The 27444-nt window shown below is 36.7% G+C and overlaps 1 protein-coding gene across 1 annotated transcript; it reads left to right on the forward strand.

Moving 5' to 3' along the window:
* Nucleotides 1-2213: 2213 nt before the first annotated feature.
* On the forward strand, nucleotides 2214-26972 carry LOC127529998 (uncharacterized). The gene is made up of 5 exons (XM_051935521.1): nucleotides 2214-2324; nucleotides 16007-16208; nucleotides 18536-18655; nucleotides 24272-24346; nucleotides 26440-26972. The coding sequence occupies exons 2-5, from the start codon at nucleotides 16032-16034 to the stop codon at nucleotides 26695-26697; spliced, it is 630 nt and encodes a 209-aa protein (XP_051791481.1). The 5' UTR covers nucleotides 2214-2324; nucleotides 16007-16031; the 3' UTR covers nucleotides 26698-26972.
* Nucleotides 26973-27444: the final 472 nt, after the last annotated feature.

The raw sequence follows: 27444 nt of genomic DNA on the forward strand, positions 1-27444 counted from the left end.
TCAAATATATAGTGGTCGCCCCCAGAAGAGGTGGGGCCTCCTTGACTACACCGGAGGCGTGGTCTGGCACCTCCCTTGTGCTGCTCTTCAGAGCTGTGTTTGAGGGAAAAACAGAAGTTAGCAACAACGCCCCTCTTGTACCTCACAATAACCTTGAAGGTGTCTCCAAAGTCCTCCTGTGTGACACAACATTATCCGTTGAGTATCTAAGTAAAGTTTGTGGATTTGATTTGACAATTTAAAAAAAATTCTTAATCAGAAATATAATACAGTACAATATAGTTCAGCAATGTATCAGTACTTGAGGAAAATCATCCTCAAATAAGCCCAAACATTATTTACCAACGTAGTACACTTTTGATCAATTTTTAAATGTATTCTTTTGTATAATTATATAAAGCAGTGTAACTGTATTTCCCAATAATAAAGACCATATGTGTGCAATGGGATGCATTAGTTCCTCAATTATTCTTCAGATGCTATCAGTCATGACCTAGGCCCAATATAGGTAGTAGCAATGGGACAATCCCAGAAAATACTTTGAATACTACTACTACTACTACTACTACTACTACTAATAATAATAATAATAATTCATTCATCTTTTTAATCTGCTTCTCAAGAGCTGGGTTATAGGACAGCTGGAGCCAATGCCAGCAAGTATCGGAGGCAATGAATGAACAACACCTGGTCAGGGTGCCAGTCCTTCACATATCAAACACACACACATACAAATGTTTTAACATAGGCAGAGTGGTAGTGTAGAGCCGTTATTACTACCTCACAGTGCCAGGGTTGTACAAAGAGTATGCATCTTCTCCCTGTGTATTTACAGACTGATTGTTATCAGAGTCTGTAATTGTTCTCACTCAAAAACACCATATCCTCAACAAGAGCATTTTCACACATTAAAAATAATCAGCAACTGATTTGAGGTGCTCCAGTCTGTTCTTTCACACACGCACGGCCATTTTTATTTTCTGAGTTTTTTGTTTTTATCATGTGTGAGCAAGAAAAACCATTTCAAAAATGCAAGGCTTTTATTACAAATACAGTGCAGCGTAATCGGTTCAGTTCAGATTTATTGTTATGTGTACAAAAAACAATAAGACTCTTATGTGCTTTTTTCCCCACACTGCCACTTGTTGTGCATCTCGCTCTGTGGGCTTTGTAGAATAACAACAGAGAACATAATGGGCTGTTGTGGTGGCTGGGTTCAGCATTGGGTTGTTATAACTCACCCACAATGGCCACTGTAAGAATACAAACAAGCAAGAAACATATCCTTACCTCAAAAAAATTGTACCAAGAATTTCTGATAAAATGTATTATTTCCAGCTTACCTTTGTTGTTACAAGTATGGTTCAGAAAACACATTTCCTTAAATTGAAACCTGTTGATACTTCAAAGTGGATGTATTCAGAAAGTATTAAGGCTTTTCATTAGAAAAGGAACCCAGTACCCATTGATTTTATTATCAAACGTAAGAACAAGCTTGTGATTTTTAAAAATTTATAACATATGCTTCACTTTATAACATAATGTTATGTGGCATACTAATAAATACTATGATTGTAAAGAAATAATTTTGATTGAAAAATACCAAACCTATTCTTTAAAAGCTTATCATAGTATATCATTACAAGTATGAACTTATTCTATATAGAGTGGATATTTACATAGCAAAAAAATAAATAAACAATTATTATGAAATGGCATACAGAAGCACGTGTTGTCTTTTTCCTTTGGGAGTTGCCACACAGCTCCAGGAGGATCAAGTTCTGTGTGGTCTGCATGTTCTCTTGGCAGTGGATTTTTCTGCTGCTCCACAATTCCACTTTGATGTGCAAGATGTCTGTGTTAAGTTAACGTTAAATTTCATTGTATACAATGTAAGTTAGTGTTCAGGTGGGGGAGTTGCCCAGTGATGGAATGGTGCCTCATCCACATGTAGTTCTTGCCTTGAACCTGATGCTGCTAGTATAGGCCAGCATACGACAACTTTGGACTGAATTTAGTGGCTAAAGTAAACTAATTGATGGATGCTTCTTCAATTTAAATCTCTATTATTATTGGAACTGTACTATTAATATACTACGTTATTGTATTAAATGTGTTTTATGTGTAAATAAAACTTGCTTTTCTTTACAATTCAATAAGCATGACATGAAATTGTAAATGCACTTTTGTTCATTGGATACATTTTCTTTCATAATAAGTCAAGACCTCAACAAGCAACTCCATAAAGACCACCAGAATAAGCTACAACAATTGACACTGGAAAGAGATGGCCTGAAGCGAAAACTTGAAATACAAGAGAAAAGGTACCCAAGAGTTAAATATAATAATTTCATCAAAATTAAATGAAAATATGCATTAGTAAAAAGTCTCTTATATGATAGATTGGGACCTTCTTAAGTATGTTCCTTCTTTCAATTTGCTATTAACTGGTTTTCCTTAATTGTTACCATCTATGTTTTTAGAATATAAGTAGATTTTCTTTTTATTTATAAATTATGTCTATCTAATATGAGTTTAGAATTTGACCATTTTAATGCTCTAATTAGAATTATGTATGTGATATTTTTTTATATAGTTCAAAATGAATTTTAAGGAATAATCTGTCTTACCTCCAGTACTCCTCTAGTTTACCACTCTTAATTTCCTTTTTAATAATATTTAGTTTTCTTACAGGTTTCTTTTTTTAATACATTTGCTTGACTTGAAGAGCAAATATTTTGTTACCTCATAGCATGTGCAGTGAATTTTATTCCTGTATACCTTTGATTTTTATTTCCGTCTTACACTTTCTGCAGTCTTCTAGAAGCCATTGACAGTGATATAAAGTATATGGTCCGTCCAAAACAGGCAAAGAAATGGAATTGAGGTACTGTAGTGACAACATGTTGTGTATCGGGCAGTGATCTTAGTGTCGTGTATTGGAATTTAGAGCAGCACAAAAAGAGAAGTCCTTATAAACACATTTATGCTTGAACCTGAAAGAAAAGATACTGAAGTCTTTTAAAGGTCGTCTCTTCCCAGAAATTAAAAGAATTCTAAGGTGTCTTCCTCAGTGCTATCGAGCTGCAGAGGGGCTGTGGCCACAAGCACCAGTCTGTAAGAGAGAAAAGCCAACCGTGGAGTGAACTACATCTATTGGCAATACCCAGCAGTAAAGCTTTCTGTTACTATGAGATATGAGACTTGCGCAAAGCTGCATCAATAAAATCAGTATCTCTCTGAAAGTGTGCTTTCTCTGTAATTGAATATGCTCTAAAAATTGAGAGAGAGATTGCTCACATTAGCCATGTGGGTAGGCTGATGAAAATGAAATGCTGCTTTTAATAAAATGAATATGCCTAAGGTTAGTTTAATTCAACATCCATAAAGAGACAAAACTGCAACACCTTAGATTAGATTAGACTAGATGTTTATTGTGTCATAAACTGCAAGAGCATACTCAAATACTTGGATGCAGAAACTTATATAAATAAATTAAGATAATAAGGTTATAATAAATAAATAGGGGTGGCGCAGTGGTAGCGCTGCTGCCTCGCAGTTAGGAGACCCGGGTTCGCTTCCCGGGTCCTCCCTGCGTGGAGTTTGCATGTTCTCCCCGTGTCTGCGTGGGTTTCTTCCGGGTAATCTGGTTTCCTCCCACAGTCCAAAGACATGCAGGTTAGGTGGATTGGTGATTCTAAATTGTCCCTAGTGTGTGCTTGGTGTGTGGGTGTGTCCTGCAGTGGGTTGGTTCCCTGCCTTGTGCCCTGTGTTGGCTGGGATTGGCTCCAGCAGACCCCTGTGTTCGGATTCAGCGGGTTGGAAAATGGATGGATGGATAAATAAATAGAAGTATGTATGTAGTGCATCTTGAATGATAATCTTGCCCCTTTAATCCGGTGGCATGTGTTTAGACTGTGAGAGGAAGAAAGAAGAAAACTTTTTCATTTCTCTCAAAACAAAATACTATTACAATTCCTAATTAAGAGAGATGAAAAGCACAATGACCTTTGCTGCTCTCATGAAAGTTAGAAATAAAAATGAAAGAAGAAGGGTCTTTGTACATAATGAAAATGACACATCCAACTCTTAACCAAAAGCCTCAAGGCCTCAAGGCCACTAACAAACAACAAATATGCAGTTTAACAGGCCATTAACAGGACAACTTAATCCCACTTTTGTAGAGGCTATATGGTAAATAATGTGTATTGTAAAAGATTTACCTGATTCTGATATTATTTTAACATGATTTTATTGTAAATCTAAAAAAAAAATCAAAATTTTGTCCTTCAGACACATGAAGTCCTTTCATTAATTTTCAAAGTCAACTCATAGTTGTTTTTTTAATCTATATAAATAAACTAAAAGAAAGGATTGTTTTCACTAAATGAATATATGCAACAAAATGAAACATTTAGTATCCGCAGAGAGCTTTCTGCATTTAAAAGCAACATCTTATGTGTATGGAACTTCACTGGGTCATGTAGTATGGCATGAATTTAGCAGGTATGGTTCTGTAATGTGTTGTTGTGCTAAAAATTCATTGCTATACAGTACATTAGGAGAGAGAAAGAAGGCCATTGGTCACCAATACCCTCCTACTGTCATTGGCCAGCTGATGAAATTTATCGATGTCTGACAAAGCCAGTAGACAAGTTGTTGAAAAACATATTTATGTGCTCATAACAGAAAATGTGTCATTTGTTTAATGCTAAAAAAAATATTCAAAATAAAAATCTGTCTTTCCAGGCAGCTAAAAGTGACACCAGGTGTTTAAATGCAGCAAGGTGTCAATTTGCAGCTTTTAACTCTGACTTGCATAGTAACAGTTGATCTACAACGTAAATCAGCATTCTGCAGAAAGTATCCAATGTGGTTCTTAATGTTTTAAAATAACGATTCTACAGGACTTCGTTGAGTTACTTCTTGGATCACAATGCTACTGCTGTACTTGCTTACATCTTGCAAGTCCTCTTGTCATCACTAATCCATCAGAGAACTATAAATTTATTGCAGACTCTTCTTTAATTAGCGCAGCCTTGTAAAGAGCTGCCATTTATTCAAGTGTCTTGGCAGATTTTCCTGCCCATTAAATATTCCTATGCTTCAGTTTTTAATTTGTTTTGCAATTCTCTGTTTGGAGACTGGGACATTCTTAAGGAAATCCAGTTTGAAGAAATATGAAGAGACACGGAAAAAGGGTTGTGGTTACTGAAGGTATGCCACATATAATGAAAGAAATAATAAACACTGAACAGCTGTGAACAAAAATTATAACCCACACAGGTCTTTACTCAGATTAGGTCACTGCTGGTGCCTGATGTAACACGTAGATGTGGGTTCCATTACTGATTGCTGACTTCTGGTAATGAGGCTCTTTATAAATTGTCTTGGGAGGAAGAGGCGGGACTTCAGGGTTGCTGGGGAAGGAACTGGCATCAGTGCTGTTGTGGGTGATCAGTCCTGGACATAAAACAAGAGCAGGTAGTAACTCTCTCGCTCAGAAGTGCTATTACCTTTTTTCAAGCCTTGTTGTGGGCCACTAGGTGCTCATGTCTGACACAAGTTTGTTCCTTTAGTTTTTGGGTGCGTTTTTAGCTATTTTTTTTAGTTTTTTTTTATTTTTTTATTTGAATTTGGCATTTTGCATTATAATTTTCTGCATGCTACTAGTTTTATATTTACATTTGCAGAGTTTTCATGTCATGTAATGTGATTTCTGAAAAAATGGTATAACACTATACTGTATATATTAGAGTAAATCAACTGAAATAGAAGGGGTACAAAACTAAAATTCAATTATATTCTGTGACTTGACAGAAACACAGGAACCAAACCAAAGTTCAGTGCTGTAGTTGCTGAAAATACTCAGTTCATAAAGACGAGTTTTGAGTCTCCACTGAAAGTCAAATTCAAGCTGGAGATGCTTTACTTGCACAAAGTAGTGGAGCCTTCATGTGCTCTTGTTCAGTGTAAAATGGCAGGCTGAAGAAATCTACTTAACATATCTAGAAACCATTTCAATTACACAAATCTACATGCAAATAACTGGTATATTCTTGCAACATCCCGGCACCATAAAGAACCACTCAAAGATACCAAAATTTTTAATTTTTTGTTAAGTTTTTGTAAATATCTGGTTTGTAGAATAAGACGTAGAAAACAAAATAAAACTTTAAATGTTTTATGAGATCATCTATATTTATAAATGTTCTGATACAAATGAAGTCAGGATATCCTAGTTTAACAGACAGGCATGTAATTTCAAGCATTTTTTTGTTTACAGTACCTAATGTGGTAACATGCCCTGTTGATGTTGAAAAAAGTAATTTCAAGTTACTATTGAAGACATCTTTAATGTTATTGCAGGTGGAAAGAGTGCAGTTTAGTGTAAGGATTGGAACTAGACACTTCCATCCATCCATCCATCCATCCATTTTCCAACCCGCTGAATCCGAACACAGGGTCACGGGGGTCTGCTGGAGCCAATCCCAGCCAACACAGGGCACAAGGCAGGAAACAATCCTGGGCAGGGTGCCAACCCACCGCAGGACACACACAAACACACCCACACACCAAGCACACACTAGGGCCAATTTAGAATCGCCAATCCACCCAACCTGCATGTCTTTGGACTGTGGGAGGAAACCGGAGCGCCCGGAGGAAACCCACGCAGACACGGGGAGAACATGCAAACTCCACGCAGGGAGGACCCGGGAAGCGAACCCAGGTCCCCAGATCACCCAACTGCGAGGCAGCAGCGCTACCCACTGCGCCACCGTGCCGCCCCTAGACACTTCCGTATCTCCTATATTCATATTCAGATTTTCCTCACCCCCACTTTCTATAGTTTCTTATTGCCTTGCAATAATAATTGGTCTGCAGTCATATGAGAAATAAAAGGGAGCACTGGGTTTTTCTTCTTTGCTCAGGCATTAACCTTAGTGCCACTTTGTCTTTTTTGACTATGATGTTGCCTCTCTCTCATACCCACCTACCATTTGAATACATTTGCCTGCTTTGAGTGTTTTTACCTACTACCTTCTTGAATGAATGCTTGGGTTATTGATTTTCATTACATATTTCTACTTATAGCTCCTCTCCTGACTTCTTGTCCAAAGCTCTGAGCATGTTGTTCATTTAAAGATGTAGCTTAAAACTGGATTTTTTTCATTTTAACTGTCACTAAAATTTTAAAATGAGTTGGGAAAATGAAGAATTAGTCTGCAACTTCAACAGTAGTGTCTTGAGTAATACAGCAACATGCCAAAACTCCAAGCTCTTAACTGTGCAGCTATACACTACCAAACTTCATGAGACCTCCAACCAAATTCAGAAACAGAAATGTAGATTAGTAAGAATACAATAATTTGATTCTCATTAATTGAACATAACATGGGAAAAACTGTTTAAGGAAAGACAGGGATATAGTGTGTGTGTGTACAGACCCTTGGGGAGTTTAACTTGTGCTGTTTCCTTTTGTATCAAATTTTGTATAAAAGCCAAATGTGTGTTTGTGTGTGTGTTTGTATAGTACAGTATGCAAATCTACACCGCTTCATTTTGTACAGATTCCCCATTTGTATAGGCAAAAAACTTCAGGCAATGTTTCATCCCAAAATTTAGTGACACCACTCCAAGAAGCACTGCTTGTGTTTGTCCAGTATGAAAATACACACAGCTGCATTTATCTCCACCAAATTTTTAACACATTCCCCGTTTGTACAGTGGAATACCACAGGTTATGGTTTGTGTCAAAATTTAGTTGCTACCACGTCCTAGTTAATGCCAATTGGTACCCCATAAACAGGTTGCGCAGGGTACACCTACTGGTTTCTAATAAATCATATTGTCTTTAAAAAGACAGTTAAAAAGAACTGACACCACCAACTGCAGGAACATCTTCAAGAAGTGATATACTAGTAATGCTGGACAATGATGAGTGCCACGTGTAAAGGGTACACTGCCTCCTGTTTTCGCTGTTACCAACAGATACAGTACTCTAATCATAATACCATGTCATTTCATATGTTTATGTCATTACTGTTTGCGTTTAGAACTATAAGCTTAATCATTTTTGCTTAGAAAAGGTGAATACGTATCAATTAAATTTCCCTACCTGTGGTTCTTTAGAATTCCTCTTTTATGGTAGTTACTTATTTCTGTTTCAGCATGACAACCGACAGCGGATTCAGAAAACATTTTTCACTTACTGCACACTTTTTTGTGCTGTAGGCTTAATTTTAATGGATACATTTTCCATCTTTGCCCTTCACTCTGCACTCAACAACTCATAATGACAAAGTGAAAACAAGTATTTATAGAAAGGTTTTCAAATTTATTAAAAATCAAAAACGAATTTTCTTATTCAGACCCTTAATTCAGTACTTTGTAGAAACTGTTTTGTTAGCAATTCCAGGTTTGAGTCTACTTGAGTAAGTCTTTACAAGCTATGCACACTTGGATCTGGGCAGTTTAACTCATTTTTCAGGGCATCTCCTTTCAAGTTCTGTTAGATTGGATGGGAAATGTCTGTTAATGGACATCTCCAGGTCTCTTCACAGATGTCCTATAGGGTTAAGTCTGGGCTTTTCCTGGGCCAGTCAAGGAGAGTCAGAGACTTGTCCCAAAGCCACTCAGGCATTGATTTGGCTGTATGCTTCTGATCATTGATGTGCTGAAAGGTGAACAGTCTGAGGTTGCATGCTCTCTGGAGCAGGTTTTCTTTAAGGATCTCTGAATTTGGCTGCATTCATCCTTTCCTCAATTCTGACCAGTCTTCCTGTCCCTGCTACTGAGAAGGATCCCCACAGCATGATACTTCTAAAATGATTCACCTTAGCTATGGCATTAGGCAAGTGATGTTCACTGCTGGGTGTTCACCAGACATAGTGCTTGAAGTTAAAACCAAAGAGTTAAATTTTTGTGTCATCACACAAGAGAATCTTTTTCATTGTGCTCCAAGTATCCTTTAAATGCTATTTGGTAAACTCCATGAGGGCTGGCAAATGCCTTTTACTCAAGAGTGGCTTCTATCTAGCCACTCTACCATAAACCCCTGATTAATGGAATGCTGCTGAGATGGTCATTCCTCTGACAGGTTCTCCCATCTCAGCAGAGGACTCCTGAAATGGCCATCGGGTTCATCATCACCTCCCTGACCAGGGCTCTTCTTTCCTGGTTACTCTGTGTGGCTGGATGGTCAACTCTACAAAGAGTCCCAGAGATTCCAGACATCTTCCATTACACACCCATTGGGGCCACTGTGCACCTGGGAATGCTCTAAGCTTTAGAAATAAGTTTTATATCAATGCTCTCATTTATGCTTCATCACAATTTTATTTCCGAGGTCTATTGAGTGTTCATTGGACTTCATGGTTTATTTGTTGTCCTGACATGCTGTGTGAGTTATGGGTCCTTATATAATAGGTGTGTGCCTTTCTAAACAATGTGTAACCAATTCAGTTTGTCACAGGTGGACATCAATCAAATTCTAGACAGATGTCAAGGATAATTAAGGCAAACAGGATGCATCTGACACACAATTGGAGTGTCAAGAGCAAAGGGTCTGAACACTTATAGAAATGAAAGATTTCAGTTTTTAATTTCTAATAAATTTGTAAACATTTCTGAAAACGTTTTCATTTTGTCATTACAGGATGTTGAGTGTAGATGGATGGGAAAAAATGGCAATTTTTTCCAGTTAAAATCTACAACACAATAAAGTGTGCAGAAAGTGAAAGGGTCAGAGTACTTTATGAACACACAATTAGATGCACTTTTCACATCTCAGATTTTCTTGTGAAAGCTGCTGTTAGCTAAAACCACAATGGTCAGTGCACACTGCTAGCTCAAAGCCACAATGTGTGACATTAGCGATCCCGTGTTTGAGAAGGATGTTCAGACATATTTTGATTTGTAATAGAAATCACTACAGTTTTTGCTGACACTTCTCCAAGTGTACCACATCTACTCAGAGGTCTCTGTGTGCACTTTCTGTGGGTAGTATTGCACACCAATCCTCTTTTCTGTAACAGATCCTCAGGCAAAATAATGTATGACACAATTGTGAAAAAACAACCATGAATATAAAAGTACCACATTTATTTTTTAAGCTTAAGCTTAAAAACAGTTTTTTGTTTTGCCTTTTTCTTTTATACACTAATTTCTCCCCAATTTATTCCCACTTATTCCAACTATTAAACTTAGTTTAAGTGCACAATATTTTGAGATGATACATTTTTTATTAAATATTTTTCTGTTTGATTTTAAATTGTATATTCATAAATAAGTACACAGTTGCTGTACAAGAAACTAATATGTCCTATACAAGAATAAATTGAATCAAATAATTAAAGTTTACATCAAATCACTCATAGGCTAACAATTAACATTTTCTTTGTTAAATCTTGTTTTATTTCCTTCATTATGAAGACAAAATGATGGCTGCGGGAAGTGTACAAAATACAACATGGAGCTACAGCATGCCACCTTGGAATTAGAAGAAAAGGAAAAAAAAATTGAACATTTATCAAAAAGGTTAGTGTAAATGTTAAATATATTTTTTATTCTTTTTAAATACATTTTGTTTGTAAATTATTCATTTTGGGCAACATGATGCTGTTGAGGTAGCACTGCTTTGCAACAAGGAAGTTGGGGTGGAGTTAGCATGTCCTCCTGTGTCCATGTGAGTTTCCTCCAGGTGCACTGGTTTCCTTCCACAAAATGGAATGCCAAAGACATTCATTTTAGGTGGATTATTTAAAATGAGCTGTGTGTGCATGTGTGTTCACCTTGCAGTGTTCACATCACCTATTTCAGTACCCCACAACTGGCTTTCAAAATAACATCAGGTGGTGATGTGCAATTTGTGCCTCTTCTCCTTCAACATGATAACATATGGCCACACACAAGTTTAAAACACAGGAACCAATTACAAAACTTAGGTGGACAGTTATTTTTCATCCATTCTAAAGCCTTCATGGATGCCATTTGTGGGAAGAAATTTCTCTTAGTTTTTTTGAAGGTGCATACTCCTCTGGTTGTACTTGCCTCTCCACTTAGCATAATCTTGATTATGGCAACATTTGTTCTTACCAGCTGCTATCTTTCCTAAAAGAGTAGCACTACAACGTGAACACAACTTGCTGTAATTAGAAGCAGCAAATTCTGCCTGCCGGATCTAGATTTGCTTAGGGATATGCAAGTACAACCAGAGGAGTGGGTGACAAACAACTGAGAGATAGCCACTGTAGTGCAAGAAGTTCCTCCACATTTGGCAGCCAGACCATCCACTGGATGAAAGGAGATCTCCGTTTATAATTCCAGAAACCCTTATTTGTGTCCCTGCACTGCCATCTCGAGAATGGTGGACCCTGGATAGGGAGCAACACCCCCAATGAATTTCTTAGTAGAAATAAACTGGTAAAAGAAGATGACAGACACTCATTTTTTTAAAAGAAGTATTGCAAAAAGTTCATTTATTCCAATTACACAATTGCTTGTATCATATTACTCTTTGCAGTACTTCTTATTTTACAGAATTCTGTATTAAACAAACATTACTTTATTTAATAATCAATAATGCAATTCAGTTAAATCAGATTTGCTTCACCAGTTTATTTACTAATTCTCTTTACCTGTTTCATGAGATGCATTACTTACTGGAAGTCTGTTCATTTGAATTCCTGCACAAAGCAACAATGTGGAACAATTTTCACACTGAGTTGAACATTCTTCCCCTGGGCTTTTGTTCGTGACAAAAAAAGGACAAAATGTTACCTTGTGCATGGCATGCAAGAGAATGCATGTAGAGCCAGTGGTCAAATAAGCCATAGTTAATAATAACAAACACAAACAGAAACATTTGACTTGTTAGATGGATTCTTTGCACTTTTAACAAGAACTCTCCCAAAAAAGATTTTCCTTGATGCGTTTTACAGCTTAGGATTCTGTATAAAGTAGCAGTAGGTATCTTTCTAAGATTGATTTGGGAAATTAATTTCAAATAAGTTAGTAAACTGAGAAAAAGTAATAAACAAGGAATTGAATAAAGTGTTTGCCAATATTAATAAGGTTATGTAAAATATATACAGTATGTAGCCCTCTCACCGTTGAACTGGTATGTTACCTATGTCATAGGATGAAATTTCACTGGTGGGATCCACATTAAACACATTCCAATAAATTTTAATAACCAATGGGTCCAATGAAACAATTATATTTATCCCTGCTATTACAATATTTCAAAGTAATGATTTGTAAACACTCACCCTTTTATTAATTACACAAAATGCCCCTTCCCCTTTTATGCACACATACACACACATATATAATCACTTATTTGAATGCAACCAATAATCTAAATCTTATTATGTGATATCATCTACTGCTCCGTACTAAAAATTTTTTTATTTTTTTATTGAGGATTTGTTCTGTTCTGTGTATTGTATTGTATTGTATTGACCCCCTTCTTTTGACACCCACTGCACGCCCAATCTACCTGGAAAGGGGTCTCTCTTTGAACTGCCTTTCCCAAGGTTTCTTCCATTTTTCCCTACTAGGTTTTTTTGGGAGTTTTTCCTTGTCTTCTTAGAGAGTCAAGGCTGGGGGGCTGTCAAGAGGCAGGGCCTGTTAAAGCCCATTGCAGCACTTCCTGTGTGATTTTGGGCTATACAAAAATAAACTGTATTGTATTGTATAACCACAATGTAAGTAACTCCACACATGGATAGGAAACAAAAAAAAAAAAAAGAAAGAAAACACATTTATTAAACACACCACTCAAGGGATATTATCACAGTTTAACTTAACTCAGTTACTTTGTTCGAGTTACCGCACAGGCACGGTTCGCACATAGAATTCAAGAAAAAAAAAAAAAAAAAAAATTATAAAATTATATATATACATACATACATACCGAGATATATACATTATCAGTAACGTGCAGTGAATACACTTGACTTATAGTTTTCATCCTCTTTCTCTGTACCTTTAGCATTCATTTGCTCAAAGGTTGATGCGCTTGCTGCTTCATGCTCATTTTCTCCACTCTAGCGGCCTGCTTCTTCTCTTCTTCCGTCGGCCTCTTTTCGCGTTAAAACTGATTAAGTCAGTGTTTGTGTTGCAATTAGTACATTTTTCTTAATGTTTCACTTAAGATGGCACTTATGTATTTCATCTGCCTCAAGAATGATTTAAGATATGAAGAGGTAGGGGAAGTGACGGCGAAGGTGGTAGGGGTGAGAATGCTGCTGCCCATTGCAGAGAGTTGATTCTACAATAAAATAAAATAAAAATAAAAAGAGTAATAAAAATCATCACCCCAAAAGTGGACAGTAGAGGTCATGTAGTATATGTGTACCAAATTTCAGGTCAATAAATCAAATGGTTTACGAGCTACAGGTGATTTAAAATCCTAGACAGACAAATGGACAGCCATGGTAGCGTATTATATAAGGCACGTGGGTCACAGGGTACTTAGCAGCGGTCAACAGTTTACGACGTAAAGGGGGTTCCAGGTGCAGTGAGAAAAAAGTCATCAGCCAAAATTGATTAATTTTGATTATGTAATTCAGAGTTTCACCAGGAAAGCACCTTTGTTAAGCAGACAATAAATGCTATTATAAACGTCTTTTACTATTATAAATATATCCATCCATCCATCCATTTAAATGTATCAATGCAATCTACGATTGTTAGATATTAATAATAATATACACACATACATGTGTGTAGAATTTTGTATAAGGGCCCACACACCTTCTTTGCACCGGGATCCGGATTTTCTCTCAGCGGCCCTGTTGGAGCTCATATGCAGTACACAACTCTACAGGTACTCACGGTGTCCTTCCAGAACTTTTTCCGCACTTCACATTTACCTCCGTGGTGAAACACAGGAATCTCACAGCCCCATCTGGGAAGGTGCCAGTAGCTTCGTCTTGATGCGGGATTTATCTGCGTTCCCTTTTTCATATTTCCTTTAGAAGTGAAGTAGGCATCCGACTTCGTTTGTCTGTCCCTTTTTACAGGGCATTGAATTTGCTATGTTTGTCTGAACAGAAACATGATTTTATGCAAAACAACTAAAGCACCATGCTGACTGCTGGTATGGCTAAGATCCTTGTTTTTTAGTTTTTCACATTCATTTTGTACTGTCTGCAGAAAAACTGTTACACTGTAGAATAACCTGGATTTGTGTCTGGTAGTAGGGACCTACATACATGATAGCATTCTTGAATACTCAATAAAAGTTTTTTGAATCATTTTTACTTTATATTAAAAAGCTGATGGCGTGTATTGATGACATTAATCTTTGGATGGTACAAAATTTCCTCATTATCTTTGGTCCTACTTCTTTCGCTAATGAAACTGGCACTCACTTAGGCTCACTGACAGCAAAAATTCATAATGGCTACCAGTGAGATTTCGGATTAATTTTAAAATTGTATTGTTTGTTTTTAAGGCCTTGCATGGCTTCACAAAATACATCTGCAATCTCCTTCATCCTGTGGTGTAGCGGGTCCACAGCTTAAGTCAAAAAGGTCACTTTTTAAATTAATAACTGCCGCCTTCACGGCTTAGAGAGGGGGCGTGTAGTGTGGCTGGAAGCGGTTTTCGGGGGAATTTGTGATGCGGATGGTCCTCACTTAAGTGCACAGGTGAGGAGTCGTCTGCATCTGTAATTGTTGCCGGGAGCTGCTGATTGCCACACCTGATCCACATCCCTGTGATAAATAGAAACGCGAGGAGGCTAGGAGGGGAAGAAAAATGAAAGAAATGGAGGTTAAGGAAGAAGGCAGCTGGAAGTGAAGGAGCCGGTGTGTGTGAGAGAAAAGAAGAATGAGTGCGTGCAGACTACCGGATGTGTGCAGGCAGCTGGGAGAGGCGAGCCCAAGTGGGTGTCTGGCCGACACCTGAGGGCCGACGGTAGTGGTCGCTCCTGCTGAGCGCTTGTTTGGAACAGTAGTATCTGGGAGAGGGTTCGCTTGCCGCAGTGAAGGCAGCGGGAGTCGGAGATTTGGCGTGGAATCCCCAGCTTGAGCATACTGGCGGTTGGGGGAAGCCAAGTCTCGGTCTGACAGGGGCTGAATGAAGCCAGGGATCGGGAGGCCACCAGACCAGTCGAGTGAAGAAAGTCAGCTGCGGGTAGGGTGACTCCCCTGGTGCATAGCCTGGATGGGAGAAGCAGGGGAGTCACCAGTAAAAGAAGGCACCGGGCTGTGTTTTTAAAGAGACTGCTTCCAGCCATTATTTTAACCTCGGGTTTTAAAGGATTTTTTTTTCTATTGGATTTTAACCTCCACCCTTTCACTTGTTTTATGGATTATTTATTTAATGACTTATATTTAAAGCACTGCACTATTTATTTGAACACTGCTCTGTTTTGTTGGTTTTAAATAAAAGCACTTTTTGCACCATTCCCTTGCTTTGTTGTGCCTCACTGTCCAGCTCATCAGTGACATTACCGACGGTGTCTGGTTCAAGGGCTCCCAGAAGCAAGATGGGAGCAAGGAGCAGAACCCGCATCGTCACACATCCCCTCTCAGCGATGAGGGCTTTGAGGTCTTCTGCTTAGCTACACCTTGCAGTCCCAAGATCTCGGCTGAAGTCTAAGGGTGACAGGGCTTTTTCAGTTGTTGCTCCTAGGCTTTGGAACGATCTGCCATTCCACAGCAGATTTTCTCCTTCTATTGAGGTTTTTAACACTCAGTTAAAAGTACACATTTTCTCTTCCACCTTTCACTGTGGGTAATGGATGGAAATGAAATAGTCATTAACAAACTGTTTTACATAATTGTTTGCTTTACGGTAGTCTTATATGTTCATTTGTACTACACTTTGGTACAACTTCTGTTTATAAATGTGCTTTTATAAATAAATCTTACTTGATTTGACTTGATTTACCTACGTAATTCAATATGTGAATGTCTCTTCTTAATGTAATTTTTTAATGTTGGGCACATGCTTGTAAAATCCATTGGTAAAATAACTACAATTTCTATAGGTTGAAGACTGCAGTTTCTGAACAAATGAACTACAGTGGACATCTTTCAGAAAACATTTTTGACCCTTGTCGAGAGTCAGAGCTCCTAAATATGTACCGAAGGCTGAAGAAGGAGAGCTGGCCCCACCTGAAAGACAGAGTTTTACAGTTTAAGGAAAGGAAACCAGTGCAGATCAATAGACTGGGTGCTACTATTATGAAGGTCAGTTTTAAGCTTTTAGTTTCTCTAAACAGATTTAGCAACTGATTGGTAAACTAAATATAAAAGGCTGGATTTTTGTATCTATATAAGTTTTTGAAAAGCTTCACTTTTTAACATAATTTGACCAATTTCGGCATGCATACAAATGATAAAAATATTTTGCTTATAATTTCAGACTTGAGCTAAGAGTGGCATGGTCATACAGGGGTGGCAGGAAAAGCTGATATCTCCAGAACACTGGATATTTGGGTTTTAGTGTGAAGTAAAACATATATCAATATTCATGAGATGAGGAGTGTACTTGATTCAAAAATATAGAGGATATTATAAGAAAGCTGATGTATTCTGTACATACATAAAAACATATAGGTTACTTATGTACCACTTTTTATTAGAGGACTTCATATTAAGTCAAAATTAATCTGGTTATAAAAATTCATCTTCATTTATCACTTTTCACTTTAAGATTAAATTCACATTAAATGCATCAGAACTTTTGAGCTGTTCTTAATTTGGGATAGATTGCACTGCCCTAATCTTTTCAGCAGATCATGTTCTTTGACTTAAGTGATGTATCTGATGTAGGTTTTTGTGCTTTCTGTTGTAAGCACTCATGGAATGTCCAAGTCAATCTGACATATGAGTCAAGGCATTGGTTTGTCTTGAACAGTTCATTATGCTGACTTTTATTTTTCATTATTTAATTTCAAGATTTCTGGGATCTTTTCTGCTTGATTTGTGGCTAACTTTAGATTGTGCTAGTGTAAAAATCATATCTCTGTTAGGCACTGGTTTTGATTTGTTCAACTAATAGCATCAGTTTTAGATACAACAATCTTACTGTAGTGCTGAAAAGAGTTAATAGTCTGACATTGTGAAATTAAGAACACAGGCAATCTCAACACAGAAAACTCATTTTAAAATGTTGTGGTTCTTATCAGTGAAATTAAACAACCAGAGAACTTCTAATGCATAGATCACAATAAGTGCATATTCAATAGTAGCTCTATCTACCAACATGTTCTGAGATTGATTGGGTGAGCAAGACGAATTTTGAGGTAATGTAGTTATCACTCACTAATCATTGCATTATAGAGTAGCGACCCTCCAGCACCATGTTGATTAGCACATTCAGGTAAGAATTTCACTTTACTCTACCCACATAACAATAATGACCCTATAAACCTATATACACCCAATCTTTTTAGTAGTGTTGCAGGTGAATATGAGTGTTTAACAGACATTGCCAATATGTCAAATCCATCTTCTAATCAATATAAATTTTAAGCTCAGGTTCATCAATATAATGATCATCATACATCCAGTCTACTAATGCAGTTAACATAAATTCCTGTCAACAGTCTCACAAAGTTTTATTGTTAACAATTATATCCACTGCCCAATTAACATATACACAGGACCCTTTTGTTAGAGAAATGATGAAGGAAACATACCACCTCTCCTTGACATATTAGGCAATGAACAATTAAAGCATTTCTACCAATGTATCTCCTCTGTAAAATGCTGAGGTACACTAAGATATGTATGCATATACTTTAACAAAATTCAAAAGAACTTGTTCATTTCCAGAGAAGAGGAATTATATGAGATCCACCACAAAACTGATCCCCCTGTGGGTAACCTTTACATAAAAGTGCTGTATTGGCTTAGGTATGGTCTAGTGGGTTGGGTGCTCTGTGTGGGGTACACATGTCAAGGATGTTTGGTTTCCATATTGATTCTATAGAGATCCTGACAAATGTAACATTAGTGAGAAAGTGCCATGGAAAAAAAAACCTGCCAAATGAGTAGTTTTTGCTTCCCACCTAAGTAGTAGGCTAACCTGAGAGCTGATTTGGATTTAACCAGGCATCCAAAACACTCAAATCCAATAACAAATAATTCACATTTTTGTCTGAATTAAAAGACAGTATTAATCTTTGTGTAGGATCACTCATTTAAAAGTAGCACTTTATTTGTAGGGACTGGATTGCCTCACAGCTCCAAGACACCATGTTCAAACCCTGACTTGGTTATTGTCTTAGATGGCTTGTTCTTCACATGTGTCTGATTTGTTCTCTGTATATTTCAGTTTTCCCACCATATCACAAAATTGCATGTATTTGGATATTTATTGACTTAAAAATTGCTGTGAGATTTAGCATATTCAATAAAGGGAAAGATGGTCAGAATCTCTTGATGAGTATTGCCATAACTTTAAATGCTCAGTAATAAAATGTATGTGTTTATTCTTTAAAACCTTTACATATAAGAGAAACAAGATTATAATACAGTATAATTCAAAATTATTTTCTCTTTTTCTTCAGAGCTCTTTTGAAAAGTCACAAAATGTTATGAAGGAAAGAATAGAGAACATCATGGCTTCCCTTGTTTTGGACTGTAGTAAGGAATCAAAAGGATCTGAAGCTAGAGGTGTTCTTGAAAAGGTACATTAGTGATAGTCAATATAACAAATGTATCTCGACAGAAGGTAAATGAAAATGGTAGAAGAATGTCCACACTCTGCAGAGAGAATCTTGCAGTTCCCACCTCAGAATTTCTGACTTCTTTTACATATAATTCTTTTTTCTCTGCTGTTCCCATTAGGGGTCGCAAACAGCGGATCATCTTTTTCCATATCTTTCTGTCCTCTGCATCTTGTTCTGTTACACCCATCACCTGCATGTCCTCTCTCACCACATCCATAATCCTTCTCTTAGGCCTTCCTCTTTTTCTCTTGCCTGGCAGCTCTACCTTTAACATCCTTCTCCCAATATACCCAGCATCTCTCCACTGCACATGTCCAAACCAACGCAATCTCGCCTCTCTGACTTTGTCTCCCAACTGTCCAACTTGAGCTGATCCTCTAATGTACTCATTTCTAATCCTATCCATCCTTGTCACACCCAGTGCAAATCGTAGCATCTTTAACTTTACCTCCAGCTCTGTCTCCTGCTTTCTGGTCAGTGCCACCGTCTCCAAACCATGTAACATAGCTGGTCTCACTACCGTCCTGTAGACTTTCCTTTTCATTCTTGCTGATATCCGTCTGTCACAAATCACTCCTGACACTCTTCTCCACTCATTCCACCCTGCCTGCACTCTCTTTTTCACCTCTCTTCCACTAATCCCATTACTCTGTACTGTTAATCCCAAGTATTTAAACTCATCCACCTTCGAAAACTCTGCTCCCTGCATCCTCACCATTTCACTGACCTCCCTCTCATTTACACACATTTCCTTTCTAGAGTATATGTCCACCTCTCCAGGGTCTCCTCATCCTGCTCCATACTATCACTACAGATCACAATGTCATCAGCAAACATCATAGTCCACGGGGACTCCTGTCTAATGTCTGTCAACCTGTCCATCACCATTGCAAATAATAAAGGGCTCAAAGCCAATCCCTGATGTAATTCCACCTCTACCTTGAATGCATCCTTCACTCCTACCACAGGCCTCACCACGGTCACACTTCCCTCGTACATATCCTGTACAACTCTTACATACTTCTCTGCCACTCCCGACTTCCTCATGCAATACCACACTTCTTTTACATATAATAACAAGTAAATATAATAATACACTTTGTTTAATTGCACCTTTCTAGACACTCAAGAACATATTGCAAGATACAACCAAAAAATTGTACAATTACATAAATAAACCAAAGAATAAAACACACATCTATAAAAGAATACTTTAAAACAGCAAGAAATCAGAACAATTTAGAAAGGTACAATATGTGGAACTGAGAAGGAAATTCTGTAAAGGCAGTTTTGAAGATGTTTTTTAAAATAAAGAAACAGAATCAAGAGTCCGGATATAATGAGGGAGGGAGCTCCAGAGCCGAGGTGCAACATAACTGAAAGTGCAACCTTCCATGGAAGATATAAGGATAAGAAAAAGGCTAGAAGTAGAAGAGTACAGTGAGTGGGTCAGTGAATAAGCTTTAAGAAGATCTTTTAGAAAAGTGGGAGCCAGATCTTGAACTGCTTTGTAAATGAAGAAAAGAATCTTAAAGTCGATACGGTATTTAAATGGAAGCCAATGATCTTTGTATATAATTAAGTGTAATGTGATTATTAGCCTTAGTTTGACTAAATAAACGTGCAGAAGAACCTTGAACTTATTGTAGCTTGCTTGAAAGGTTATTCAAGATTTAAGACAATAACACATTGCAGTAGTCTAGCCTTGATGTGACAAATGCACGAATTAGTATCTTGACCACAGAGTAGGAAAGTGAGGGAACAAAGTCTTGATTTATTATGAAGGTGATAAAAGGTAGCATGATATATAGTCTTAATGTGAGATTGAAAAGAGACAGTACTGTCAAATGCATCATTAAAGGTCGATGACGTAAAGGAATAGGTGTGTCATTGATACAGATGTTAACATTTCCACATTTTGAGAGGGCAGCTTTACAGCCCACAAAAAGGATTTCAAGTGAAATGTGAGAAATACAGTTATTCAGTTGAATAAACTGAACTCTATTAGTTAAATAAGACTGAACCCATGAATAAGCTGTACCAGTTATAATCATTGAAGTCAGGCATTCCAATAGTAATATGTGAGAAATAGTGTTACATGTCGAACTAAGATCAAGAAGGATAAAAATACTCAGTTATCTGGAATCAGAAGAGAAGCAGATCATTTATTAATCTAACCAAGGCTGTTTCTGTGCTTTGTTTAGAACAGACGGCAGAATGAAAAGGTTTAAAGTATTTATTAATGTTCAAATGATCTTGTAGTTGGGAGGCAGCAATATGTTCTTGAATTCTGGCAAGAGAGGGAAGATGGGAAATTGGACAATAATTGCTGAAATTGTTGGGATTACTACCAGCATGTTTCTTCTTCTTTCTGCTGCTCCCATTAGGGGATACCACAGCGGATCATCTTTTTCCAAATGTAGTGCGGAATTAATAATGAATGGAATTAAGTTTATATTGAAAAAAAAAAAAATAAAAACAGAACTACAAACCTCTGAAGAAACTCTAAACAGGAGGAAATACAATGAGAATTTCGAAACTTATTAATCGTTGAACAAAGAGCCTTGTGATTTCCTTGACCAGTACTAATGATAGTAGAATAATAAGCAGACCTGGCAGCTGATAGTGCATCTTTATATTTAATAAGATTTTCTTCATACAGTATGCTTGAGCATATACAGTCAGGCCAGTTCGTTTAAACATGCGTTCCAATCGACACTCAGCATTTTTCATAAGATGCATACTAAGGTGCCCTATGTTTAAACGAAACTCTCCATGTTTTAACAGGAGCTAGATTATCTAAACACCGTGATAAACAATAATAATAATAGCAACAATAATAATAATAACATTTTTTAGATAGCGCCTTATCATATATTACATGGAACTCAAGGTGCTTTCCACAGATTTATCAACAAAAACAAAGATATACCACATTTACTTGGATAAGTGTTGGCGGAGGAGTGTCGGGAAGCACCTGGAGCCCATCCGGGCGTGCATAAAAGGGGCTGCCTCCCTTCAGACAGTGGCTGGAGTCGGGTGGAAGAAGGACAAGGTCTGTGGTACTGGAGAGAGAAGGAGGCGGTCTGAAGAAAGGCATAGTGTGGTTTGGCCTGGACTTTGAGGGAGTCTGTGGGTTGTACGGCACTTAAGACTGTAAATATTATTGTAAATGAACGTGTGGGGGTGCTTAAAACATGTCCTCCTGTCTGTGTCCGAGGCTCGTTCCACAGCTATTAAACTTAATAAAAAGATGCAAAATTAAATAAAACAGTCTATAGTGGTTTCAGTTGATTTAGGATGTATGTGAAATTCTTGATTCTTGAAGTGATTGTTTGACCAGCTGACACGGAGGAGAGGAAACGAAAAACTCTTGTTTCCTTAGGAGGCATTAGCTCTCTGGAAATGTGTTCTTTTCAGTTGCAGCGTTTTAATTAACCTGAATTTAAATAATTATAAATAAAAAGGTATTACAGTATCCCCCCCCCCCCCATCATGCAATATGACGGTTACAAGATTACACGAGAAGTATAAAGGATAATTTAGCTCTTTACTGACGGTTTCACGCGGATATCACAAACGGGAAGCTTATGACAGACTCTCAAGCATGTGGGTGTCTTGATCAATGCAGTCTGCCATCTTTCGTCGCCACGCTGAAAGGATTTTCACCGGACGGAAGACATAATCTTCCACCCGGCAGCTTCAAAGTGTTGGCCGTAGGTCCATCCTTATATTCTGGTTGCTCCATGTGCAGGTTCTTCTCTGGATCCAAACAAGGACAGGAAAGGACTCAAACCCCACCTTCAAAAATACAGGAATAGCACAATGCCTACATACAGTTCTCATTCTCCCAACAAGGAGAGTGTGCTGACAGAAGACAGAAATATACTAGTCTGTCTTTAGGCTGACTATTCAATTCTCCAGTTGTTTTTGGCTCTCTAGTCCTGTGCTTGACTCGGCAATTCTAAATGAAGATGCTGTGCCCCTGTGTACCATACTTGGTCTGCCTGTATGAATGAGTCCATAACAGTGGGCACAGAGAACAGTGACATTAAAGTTAATAACAAAACCTACTATAACAACTCTTACAATAGCCACATTAGAAAAATAAACCTCTTGAGGGCCACGGTCAGAAGACAGAAATGAGAAATCAAATAGTTAGGTGTGATGGTAATCAGTTTCTGCATCATCAAAATCAGAATGGCCTAGGCCAGCTGGTCACCCACCCTCCCCTGGGCACAGTTGATACCGTTTTACTAGAGTCGATAATAAGGTTTCCAAGTCCTCGTTATTTACTCCAGTACCCCAGGTGACTGCAGAATAGAGCACTTTGAGCAGGAGTGGGTGGCGCATAGCGGCACCACACAGCATGGGAGACAAAAATCATAAAAAAGCAATGGATTAATACTGGGTACTTATTAATGCATCAAAGTGCTAAACTTATAATCACATCACTATATTATGATATAATTACTGGATATCCAGATTAAAAAAGGGCTTTTAGAAGCTTTTTTAAAATATTCCACAGATTTAGCATGGCATATTTCTATTGGTAACTTATTCCAAATTGTAGGTGTATAAGAATAGAAAGCTGCCTCACCAGTTCTTTTATACTTAGATCTAGGAATAACAAGCAAATCAGAATATGCAGATCTAAGATTGTGATTTGGTACATAAGAAAACAGGCATTCTGAGATGTGGGTAGTGACAAGATTGTTTAAAGCCTTATATACAAGTAGAAGTATTTTAAAATCGATTCTAAAGGACCCTGACAGCCAATGTAAAGATATTGGTATTGGGGATATATGCTCATATTTTTTCCTTTTGGTTAAAATTGTTGCTGCTGTATTCTGGATAAGCTGTAGCCGATTTACATGCTTTTTAGGTAATCCTGACAGGAGAGCATTGCAGTAATCTAGTCGGCTAAATACAAACGCATGCATTCATTTTTAATGTATTATCTGTTATTTTATTATATTATATATTAATTTTTAATTATAATATGCAGTTAATTCAATGGTAAAAGAATGAGGATCAGGGAAAGAATTCTTACGAATCAGAGAACCAAGAACAGATGGTTGATGATTTTTTAGATTACAAAAAGAAATAATATGAGTATGACTTAATATGTCTTAGATAATTGAGTCGAGATATTTAAAGTAATAGCTTTATGATCAGAGACTGGAAAATCAAAAGTAGTAAAATTAGAGGGAGTTGACCCAGAGGAGCACACCAGATCAAGTGTGTGTCCTTTACAATGAGTAGGGAAAGTAATATGCTGAGTAATACCATCACACTCTAAAAATAATAAAGTCAGCAACAAAAGAACTTCCTGGAGTGTTAACGTGAATATTAAAGTCACCAAACAATTAAATATTTGGAGAAAGGAGAATAGCTGAACAAAGAAATGTTGATAGTTCAGCATTAAAACAGTTACATATTTAGCCTGTCCACACATTTCAAATAAAATCTATATTTATTAGACAAAAATGAATAATGAAGGCAGCTTTCTCATGTGTTACCTGCATTTGCATCAAATCAGACTAAAATGTAATTATTCTATCTTATATTTAGGTCCATGAAAACCAAAAATTTCTACAAATGAAAGTATTGAGCTGCAACATGAATTTCTTAATGGAATCAGTTAAGGTGAGTTTTGTGGGGGATTTTTTCTTGTCTGGAAGTGTTTTCATTAAGGTTGCTGCTCAATTAAAAAATGTAATTGTGATTAATCAAATGATTAAGATTTTTAATAAAAATGAATTGCATATTGATTGTAATTTATCATATTTCCTTCCAGCTTATTAATATACTGTATTTCTATAAAGCAGAAACAACTCATTGATTAATTTCTAAGGAAAAAAAAACTGTTAATAATAACTTGTCCATGCATAGTAAATTATTTCATTAAGTTTATTGAACAGTTTTGTGAAACAGAAATAACAGCCAACAACCACAACACACCCACCTTCTGGGGGTTGCGATAATATTTGGGAAAAATGAACACATATGGTTTAGACTGCTATGTTACCAAACATACCAAAATTACACAAACAATAAAACAATAAAAAACAAAAAAATAAAATCCTGGTTCAGTTTTTGTGTGTAATTAGCACTCCGCAGATTTTACCTGAAGAGGAGAACTCATTAATTAGATTGAAAATATGTATAGGTTAGCCATTGAAATAGCAAAGAATAGACTGAAAAAAACTTCTTCATATATATCTGATAGGGATATTTATTTAGATGGTTTAAATTGCACATTGTCCAAAAATGTATTATTTATGAATTATAAAATTATTCTGAATATCCTATCCTTTAGTCCAGATGGAAAGGAAATATTAGCATGATTCATTTGCAGTGATTATTTCCAAGTTATATTAGTTACAGCATAATAAGGGCTAATGTAGGTTATAATTTAGGCTCCGGTAGGTTATATATAGTTAATTAAACAAAACAGTATACCATGTCTACTTCTCCTCCTCCAACTTCCATGTCATCCCCAGCGAGCAACATCAACATCACTCATGTAAATTTTTTTTTGTTTTTTTCTTTCATTTAGCATTAATAAAGTTTATGCATTTAAGGGAAATGCTTATTAGGTGTTTATAGGGGGTCTAAATCATTTTTAGAGGTTTTTTCATATTAAGCCTTTTTTTTTAATTAAGTTGTCAATTTTGGAACCAATTATTGACATGGGGTGAGGTATTAATGTATGCAGCTTGTCTCATTATTGCAAAACAGACTCCACAGTCATGTAAATGAAAGACACAAATAGAATTGATTTTACAGGTGTGGTACGAATTACATGTTTTACACAGCTGCACAAAAGGCTTTAGATAGCAATATTCCTTACTTTTCACTACCAAAAAACTCTTTTTTATGACTTTAGTATAACTACCAATCATGAAGACCTATTTGAGATGTAAACCCTACTTTTATTGGGAAAGTGAAAGTAAACAGCGCCTGAATTTAAAGCAACAAGGATTCAAAGATGAACGCTATGTGTTTAAATTGTGTTCCTCTGTTTTGCTTTCACTTTGCAATTATCTGAGCAAACACCACAATGTCAGATAGCAGCAGCTGTGAACCAGAGGACACAAGGTTGCTTGTGGTGCTAATTTCCAGGCTTTGAAAGTTTAGTTTTTTGAAGATCCTTGACTTTAATTTTGGCCAATTATGTTTGACATGGCACTTAAATGGGGATTCCCTGTTACCTTTATGTTCCATTTTTTAATTTGGCAATTGTTTTATATTGTGTCTTTGTATCTGTGTATCAAGCAGATGGATATTCATGTCAGATCACCCAGTGTAATGTAGGCAGAGGTTGTATTTACTTAGAAAGAGCATTATATGCTGATAAATTTATTTTCTACATATAATATTTGACAACCCATTTGTTAATATTTGAGGTTTGAGACCGTGACTTTCAAACATGTCATTGTAAAATTATTCAGCACTATGAGGCATAAAATATGAAACTGTAGTCTGATTTTGAAAGTGTTTATTGTCATTCTGTATATATCCTTTGCTCTCACTAATACCTATTATAGTAAGCAATAAATTCCCAGAAAAGTATGATGTTAACTATTTTAAGCTTTGTAAGGAAAAACAAAGTAAGTTCATCCTATTAAATTCAAGGCCTTGTATGTATACATTTTGCTAAATAATCAACATGGTCAAGTGCCTTGGTAGAGGTAGAATTTCACCCAATAAAGCTTTAATGTGTATCATTTTTACAGGATATTTGCCAGTCTCAAAACCTGGGTGAGAAGGAATTTTCTCTTTTCCAAGAATTTGCAGCTGAATGCTTCAGAGTGAGTGCACTAATGTGTCTGCACAGTCCGGAGCTGCTGCCATCCTGGGAGACTGAAGTCGATGGCTTCAATTTTATTACAGGCTTAGAAGAAGAAATGGTTATTTTCCCAGCAATTGCAAATAAAAAACAAATTGTGTGCCCTCCTGAAATTGTTTCATACAACTTAAGTGTAAGAAAATAAAGTAAATCACTATATCATATAGTAATGTAAAATAAATAAAATGCCAGATGATGTATCAGGATCTCACCTACTGTAATGCAATTTGTTGGTGTTAGTGGTGTTAGCCACATTTTTCCCTGTGGAGCCAGCAAAGCTCCATTTAATCATGTTAAAAAAATTATGAGAAAAGTTCATATTTGAAAGACCTCCAACTGGAGCCAACAAACATGTATTACTGCCACCTTGCTCTTCAATGGAGGAGGTGGGAAGCCACATTCCCTTTGACTTTTGATATGAGATACTTGTTTTTGGCAGAGTTTGTTATTTTTAGCGTAAATTAGTTACAATAGTTAGTATGTTAGTGACCGCTTATTTGCTTGGCAATGTATTAAGCTAACAAATAAATAACAAAATGAAATTGCAATAAAGAGTATTGTAAAACACATGCAAGCTAAATATAATGTAAAGATATTCCAGCCAAACCTCCTTTGCAGCATTGATATGAATTCTGTGTTGTTCATTCCTTGACTGTTTTATGTAATTCATATTGCCTCATTTACAGCAAGCATAATAACAAGACAACTTACAAAACAAACAAGAACTCAACATAAAATAAGAAAGAATGAAAAGGTATATACAAAGTTTTAAAAAATAATTGTAGTTTCAGAAATAGTATACTCTTGTAGTCAGTATAGTTTGATGAAACGTATAAATGATGGATGGTATCAAAGCGCAAGATTATTATTACAAAGTTTAAATCCTTACTGT

This window comes from Erpetoichthys calabaricus, chromosome 13 (genome assembly GCF_900747795.2).
Source record: "Erpetoichthys calabaricus chromosome 13, fErpCal1.3, whole genome shotgun sequence".
NCBI lineage: Eukaryota > Metazoa > Chordata > Cladistia > Polypteriformes > Polypteridae > Erpetoichthys > Erpetoichthys calabaricus.

What these genes read in the sequence shown, in the direction of transcription:
- LOC127529998 (XM_051935521.1), top strand. Translation starts at nt 16,032, where the DNA reads ATGAACTACAGTGGACATCTTTCAGAAAACATTTTTGACCCTTGTCGA. An exon ending in TGGGTGCTACTATTATGAAG is followed by an intron (nt 16,209 to 18,535) that starts GTCAGTTTTAAG and finishes CTTTTTCTTCAG; the next exon opens with AGCTCTTTTGAAAAGTCACA. An exon ending in TCTTAATGGAATCAGTTAAG is followed by an intron (nt 24,347 to 26,439) that starts GTGAGTTTTGTG and finishes TCATTTTTACAG; the next exon opens with GATATTTGCCAGTCTCAAAA.